The sequence below is a fragment of the Austrofundulus limnaeus genome, unplaced genomic scaffold (assembly GCF_001266775.1).
Source record: "Austrofundulus limnaeus strain Quisiro unplaced genomic scaffold, Austrofundulus_limnaeus-1.0 Scaffold7, whole genome shotgun sequence".
Taxonomy (NCBI): Eukaryota; Metazoa; Chordata; class Actinopteri; order Cyprinodontiformes; family Rivulidae; genus Austrofundulus; species Austrofundulus limnaeus.
Window position 1 is genome coordinate 2,753,335 of NW_013952409.1, and position 7,740 is coordinate 2,761,074.

General features: G+C 44.5%; 1 protein-coding gene across 1 annotated transcript; it reads right to left on the reverse strand.

Moving 5' to 3' along the window:
* Positions 1-556: 556 nt before the first annotated feature.
* Positions 557-2,474, reverse strand: rassf10a (Ras association domain family member 10a). Its single transcript, XM_014032941.1, has one exon. The coding sequence runs from the start codon at positions 2,119-2,121 to the stop codon at positions 745-747; it is 1,377 nt and encodes a 458-aa protein (XP_013888395.1). The 5' UTR covers positions 2,122-2,474; the 3' UTR covers positions 557-744.
* Between the last annotated feature and the right edge of the window lie 5,266 nt (positions 2,475-7,740).

The following is a 7,740-nucleotide window of genomic DNA, read 5'->3' on the forward strand; positions in this document are numbered from 1 at the left end:
ATATACACCCACATATTAAATATATAATATACAAAAATTCTGTGCGTCTCCTGGGGTCTAAGCCCCCCTTGTCTTTAAAACCTAGTGACGCCCCTGCTGGCATGACTAGCTTATTGCGCGATGACTAGGGCTGCCACGATTAATCGACGACTAATCGATTATTAAAATAATCGATGACTAATTTAATAATCATTTTCTTTTTTTGTTCTTTACTTTGTTTACTTTGCAAACTGCTTTGACACCTTCCACTGCCACRTCTGCCTTTCTGTCCTTGACACACATGCACAGTAGTGGTAACTGGGGTAGGCCGTGGACGTCACAAGACATTATACAGACAGGCTCTGGTATCATGGCTACCTGACAACAGAGCTCAAAGTGTGGGATCATTTTAAGAAAATGACAGAGAAACCTGTGTAATATCTGCAGAGCAGAACTTACCTTCCACAGCAATTATTTTTAGTTAGCATATAGCTAAAATCTAACCATGGTTATATAATAACAGCTGCATTCTGGCACTATAACTCTGTTTTATATTCAATTAACGTATGATCTGATTAGTCGACTAATCGAATAAATAATCTGTGATTAATCGATTATAAAAATAATCGTTTGTGGCAGCCCTAGCGATGACTACATAAGAACTTATTGCTTTAGTGTTGCAGTGTCTCCATGGTTCCTCTGCCCCTGAGGAACCCCTGAGGAATCCCTGAGGAACCCCTAAGTGTGGCTCTGGTTTGGGCCAGGCTACACCAGAGACTCGCACACAGGCGGGTTGTCAGAGTCCTGGCTGTGCATGGAGCTCAGCCCGGTGTCCGAGTCCTCGTCGTTGGTGCTGCAGGCCTTGGACAGACCCCGGACCTGCTCCACCCAGCCGCTGCTCCCCTCCGCTGACCCCGGGTGGGCCTCAGCGCCGGTCGCAGGCAGCTCCTCCGAACCGGCGTCAGTTCTGTTCGCTGGCTCGATCTCCATGGTTTCAACTCTGGAGAGCAGGTCCAGCAGTTCGCTCTCTTTGGTTTCCCAGAGTGCCAGACTCAGGTCCAAGTCCCCTCTGATGGAGTCCAGGTCGGTCTTCAGCCTCAGGCCGATGTACAGGCTGGTGTCCAGCTGCGTTTTGACCCTCTCCTCCTCCAGCAGGAGCTCGTTCTCCGACAGGCTCTGCGCCTCCGGCTCCGCGGCTGGATCCGAGGCGGGAGGAGCCGTTTCCTCCGCGGGGCTCTCCTCCCGCCGCCGCTTCATCCACCTCCGGTTCAGCTCCTCCTGGATCTCCGCGGCGATGCTCTCCAGGAGCGCCTCGCGCTCCGTCAGCTCCTCCTGCAGCCGGACCACCTCGTCGCAGCGGCGCGCGTACTCCTCGAACTGCGCGAGCGCGTCCTCCTCCGCTCCGCGCGCGTCCTGCCGCTCCGGGGCCAGGGGCTCCGCGGAGGACTCCACCATGTACGTGTCCTGCACGTAGTTCACCCCGTGCCTCTGGATCCGGTCCAAGTGCACCTCGGCCTCGTAGTGCTCGATCTCCCGGTCCAGCTCCTTGATCCTCTGGACCTGCTGCCGGATCGTGTGGTCCTGGGAGATCACCAGATGGACCAGCGTCTCCATCTTCTCCACAGAGCCCTGATCCTTGGGGACCACCTGCTCCTTCTTCTTGTTCATTTTGTCCAGCTTCCTGAACGCCTTCCTGACGATGCGCCGCTGCCGGTCCTGGGACAGGCTGGCCGCGGCGCTCCAGCAGCTCTTCGCGGTGCCCTTGAGCAGCGCGGCCGGACCCCCGCTCTCCCGGCTCTGGACGACCCGCGCCTCGGCGCTGCGGGGCCCGTTGTTGGGCAGCGACGCGTCGCTCTTCACCAGGACGAAGCGCACGTTCTGCTGCTCGGCCCCCCACGCGCTCCACAGCCGCAGGATCCTGGTCTTGTTGGGCAGGATCCTCTCGAAGCCCCGCCACTTCTCCACCACGCAGTAGGACTCGGGGGACCCGGACAGCATCGCCGCCGAGTCGCCCTGCTGCAGGTTCTGGTCCTCCAGCAGAACCTTCACCATGTCGGCGCAGGTGGTTCGCCTCGTCAGCCCGGAGACCAGCTTCTCCTCCCGGCAGACCCAGACGGAGACCTTCCCCTCCTCCGGCTCCATGTCCGGATCACCCCCCGCGGTGGGGAGGACAGTTTTTAAATAAAGCTTCTCAGTTAAAAAGACAAAAATGTGTTTTTATGCTGAAGTTCTGACTCCATTCTGCGTAAATCACATAAAAACTAGAGGTCCTGCTGATGCGCGCCTGTCGGTGCCAAACAGGTTCTGCTTGGTTCCGATCCTTCAGGCTGAACTTCTCACATCATCACGGTCCCTCAGAGATCCGGGCTGCCCGCCGGGTCCTCGAGCCTCTCTGCCCCGCTCTGCGCGCTCCGGAGAGGACCGGAGCGTCCGACAGGCTGCCTGTGCTCTGCTGTGGGACAGGAGGCTGCTGGGACTCCTCCTCCTCCTCCTCCTCCTCCTCCTCCTCCACGAAGTGAAACCAAAGCTTCCATGTGTCTGTGCCACAGATTTATTCTTCTGCTCGTTTTACTGTAAGATTTAAATGTTTTCATTTCACGCTCTGTTTCTCTGTTTTTTTCCACTCAGAAAATATATTAAACACATAAAACATGTTTTATAAAAGATGCAGTCTCTTAAAAAGTGAATTAATGCACTTTTTCCTCATGAAACACATTAAACTCAGAACTCTGCAGAGCGATGAACTTTTTGAGCTTTTCCTGAATCATTTAAAAACTTGAAACAGAGAAATCCTTGAATCAGTTTGTACACGAGTCATTAAACATTTTAACTCAGTGGTTCCCAAACTTTTTATCTTCTGACCCACAAAATATCCATGGCAAAAACTTGTGACCCCAATTATTACTGGTCTGAGTACACGAACTTTGTTAATAACCATAAAAACACAGGCTTTTTGACTTTTGTGTTTTTGTAATAGTTATTGGGAAAAGATTACATCAGCAATTATTTTATTATCCTTTAAATTGATTTCTGGAGATTATCCAAGGTGCTTCATGACCCATAATTGGGTCCCAAGCCCAACTTTGGGAACCAAAGTTCAGTGGTTCCCAAACTTTTCAGCTTTGGACCCACAAAATAACAGCAGCAGAGACCTGTGCCCCCAACTGTTTTTGGATGATAAACATTTGTATCAGGTCAGCAAAACATGGGCATAGTAACAATATTTTTATACTACATTTATCCATTTTAAATACACTAACCTCACTCCTTTGTAACAACTAAGGCAAAAATGTAATTAATTCAGAAAATCTTTTCAGGACCCCACCTTGATGTTTCGGGACCCCGCTTTGGGTCCCGACCCCAAATTTGGGAAACACTGTTTTAACTGATTTTGTTCTCTATTTTAGTCACATCTTACCTTCTGTTTGTATTTCTTGTTTTTCTTTTAATCATTTGATTATAGTCTAATATCTTTTGAATTTGGTAATGTGTGTGTTTCTTTCTTGAAATATATTTTTAATCTCAATGAGACCTGGTTAAATAAAAGTTTGAATAAAAATTGAAGGAATGCGTATCACCATTTTATGTTTAGAGTTTAAAACTAAAATCATGTAAAACTGACGGAGTTGGAGCAAACTTTGTGTTTGTTAATGTTTGTTTTTGCTAAAAGCAGGCACACAATCATCCATTCAGGCAACTGGCAGTTTGATTATAACTTTATCATCTGCATGTTTGTTCCTGTGTGATACTGGTTGCTACGTCTAGAGTATGATTCTCGCTTTAGGTGCGAGAGGTCCCAGGTTCAAATCCCAGACGAGCCCCCAATTTGCTCCTAGATGGGGTGTAACAAATTGGGGGCTCGTCCGGGATTTGAACCTGGGACCTCTCACTTTGCGAGAGGTCCCAGGTTCAAATCCTGGACAAGCCCCCAATTTGCTCCTAGATGAGGTGTAACAAGCGAGACAAGCGAGAGGTCCCAGGTTCAAATCCCGGATGAGCCCCCAATTTGTTACGCCCCATCTAGGAGCAACCAGGACGTAAAAAAAAGGTGGAAAAATTCCCAAGCAGCAGGAGATTGAGATGTTTTTTTAAGTGGCTAATCTTTACCGTTCTTATTTTTTATTTATTTCGAAGAGCTGTGAGAAAAATACAGCCATCTTTACATCTGTTTCAGCAAATACAACTTTTACATAAAGTCCAATGACTTGTGGGAGGAGATTGGACAAGTTTTGTGCAGGGAGGAGACAGCGTGGAGACACAGGCGGCACTTTTTGTGGCTGTGCTGGTGAGATAACGCACCTCGGCTCGTCTGTTGGAAATGGTGGCTGTCTCGTTGGATCAAACTTATCAAATAACGTGTCTCCTCTGTTCTTCCTCCTCCATCAACTGAAAATAAGCATCAAACCGAGCTGTCTGCGTCGTCAGTGCATGGTGTGTGAATTATCCATGCAATGCAACAAAAAGATCATCTCACCAACATTTTAAGTATAACCTGACCTTTAAAGCCCAAAGACTTTTAAAATATTTATCTTTATCCTCTGTTTTTTTATGTTTCCTTCTAAACAGTTGTGTCGACTTGAAACGAACACATCTCTTTATAGCCGAACCTTATTAATCAGGGGTGCCCAAACATTTTCCCCGAGAGGGCCAAAATGAAAATCTATCCAKRGMWGYGGGCCAAATGCAGTAATATAATACATGAAATACAAATACAGTACTTTTGTTAGTAAAGTCCTTTATTTTTAACGACTAAGCTGTGCAATGGCCCTCTTTAGTTTTAGTCTTTGCACTTGGAGAAAGTCTGCCATACGCTCAAGTAGCAAAGGCTCATGGGACATTTTATAAATTGATAAAATCTGAGTTTTTGTGGCCTTATAAAGTGTGCAAATCTACATGTGGGGTTAAATCTGATCTAAATATTTCTTGTTGTCATTTCATGTTTAATCCTTTTAAATCAAAGATATGTCAGCACCATAAATGAAAACCTTCACCACAGCCCTTTTATATAGTCATCTGACCAATGGAAATACTGTGTTTCTACACAGGATAACAGGTTACAACCTTGTAACTTTGGCAACTGTTAGTGGGCCAAATCAAATGGCTTGGCGGGCCAAATTTGGCCCGCGGGCCCCACTTTGGGCTCCTCTGTTATAAATGTTTCCTGGCAGAGCGGTTCTGAACAGAATGAGGCCAGAACTGTGGGTAAAACATTTAGTCAGCAGCGGTTCACCGCAGCGTGCGTTGTTCCAGCCACACGTCTGTGTTCTCCACGTGACCGGGCCTTTCTGAGCTCAGCTGGACGGACTCACAGAGCAGAAGGAATTCATCTTTCACACTCTGCAGAGTTCTCACAGAGCGGCTGAAGCTGCAGATCTGTTCTCTGCACGATCGTTGTCCTCCAGCACCAGGTTTTGTCAGGAAAGTAGCTGCTCAGACAACCGGCAGGGACTGGGGTCACGCTCGGACGTTTGCAAGAAGGCACCTTTTGGACACGAACCGTCAGTGCTGCTCAGAGATGTGTGTGTGTTTTCACACAGGAAGGATGCATTAAAAAGTATTATTGGTGCTGAAATGTGAGCTAATATTGTCTTTTTTTTAAACATTTCCTGTGAGGTTGCACTGTCTGACCTGCAGCTTTGTTACTTTGAACACGTTTCTTTATTGAAACTTGTCACAGTTTTGAGCAACATCTGGTGATTATTTTTATTTGAAGTTGTCAGGGTTTTTGTGAGGTTTTAAACAAAATAAGTTTTTCAGAACATAATTTTAATAAAAGGTGTCATTATTTAAGAAAATGACATCACTGCGTTTGTGAATTGTTACAAACTGAAGCTGCAAATGACTAAAGAGTAACATTTCTTTGACAGTGGCGCCCTCTGCTGGTAAAACAGAAAACTGCACTTCTGAAGGCACAGATTCAAAGATTTATACAAAATATAAATACACTGACGTGGAGACTCTGGTCAGCCTGCAGCCACTGACCTCAGCAGAGCAGAACCAGTGTTGTATAAAGCAGTGGTTCCCAAAGTTGGGGTCGGGACCCAAAGTAGGGTCCTGAAACATCAAGATGGGGTCCTGAAAAGATTTTCTAAATTAATTACATTTTTGCCTTAGTTGCCTAAAATGTATAAATGTAGTATAAAAATATTGTTACTATGCCCATGTTTAGTTGACCTGATACAAATGTTTATCATCCACAAATATCTGGGGGCACAGGTCTCTGCTACTGTTATTTTGTGGGTCAAAAGCTGAAAAGTTTGGGAACCACTGCACTTTGGTTCCCAAAGTTGGGCTTGGGACCCAATTATGGGTCATGAAGCACCTTGGATAATCTCCAGAATTTCAAGGGTAATAAAATAATTGGTGATGTAATATTTTCCCTATAATTATTACAAAAACACAAAATAAGTATAAATAAGTTTTTGTATTTGTGTAGCCTTTGTTTTAGGGTTATTGACAAAGTTTGTACTCAGACCAGTAATATTTGGGGTCACAAGTTTTGTGGGTCAGAAGATAAAAAGTTTGTGAACGACTGGTATAAAGTACCTCAAAGTGTTACTTGAGTAAAAGTAAGTATCTTATCATAAAAATACTTTGGTAAAAGTTAAAGTCTTCTCTAAAAATATTACTTGAGTAAAACTCTTAAAGTATCTGATTTTTTTGCACTTAAGTATCAAAAGTAAATTTTGGACACAAAATCTACTTAGTATTAAAAGTAAAAGTACTGAGTAAGTGAGCAGTTAGATTTTGCAAAATGACATTTATTGGGAGGTGACTTCTCAAAAACTATWTTTTCTAACAGCGTGCAGCTGTGATGGGTTGTGTACAAGCTAATAGTGTGTCAGTTTGGTATATATTTGTACTTCTCATCCAAACACAATTAAATTCACTCTATCCAGGAGACACAATTTATCAGGATAGTATTTTTTAAGTAATAACTCAAAATAAAATAAAAGTAACGACTTTCTACTTCTTACCTTTTTAAAAAATGTAGTGAGTAGAAAGTACAGATAACTGTGTAAAAATGTAAGGAGTAAAAGTAAAAAGTACGCTGAAAAATAATTACTCAAGTAAAGTACAGACACCCAAAAATTCTACTTAAGTACAGTAACAAAGTATTTGTACTTAGTTACTTTAAACTCTGAGCAGAACCAATGAGCTGTGATGGAGGCGGTGAAAGTTTAGCCTCACTTCAGGTCCTGATGAGGGGCTAGATGGGAATAACTCCTAATCCACAATCATCTCTGCTCAGATAATCTCTTCCCTGGATCAGTTTCTGCAGCACATTCAGGTCTGGACCCGAGGTTCAGGTTCAGCATCCAGACTTGGGCCCCCTGTAGAACTCTGTTCTGATGAGGCAGGACCGGGTCATCTCTTGGGTTTATTAACAGGATGTTCTGCACAAACAGGCGAGCATCGTTTCACTGAGTCCACTCCACGAGAAGAACCAGTTTTTCAGCGACACTTTTATTGTGAAGTTTTACTTTCTTTCTGTCTCTTCAGGGATCAGACTAAAGATGCAGCAGAATAAACAGATTTGGACTGAAAAGCTCCAAAACCCCACACAGTTTGTGGTTCTCGAACGCACCCTGAAACATCAGGTGAGTGCAGGCAACACTTTATTTTGAAATTTAGAACAAATAATGGAGGAATGTGATGTTTTTTTTTAGTTTTTTTACTCGTGTATCAAGCAATTTAGAGTCAAACAGAAAAAAATTTAATTTAAGAAACATGGGGAAATGTAATCCTCATAAAACAGAT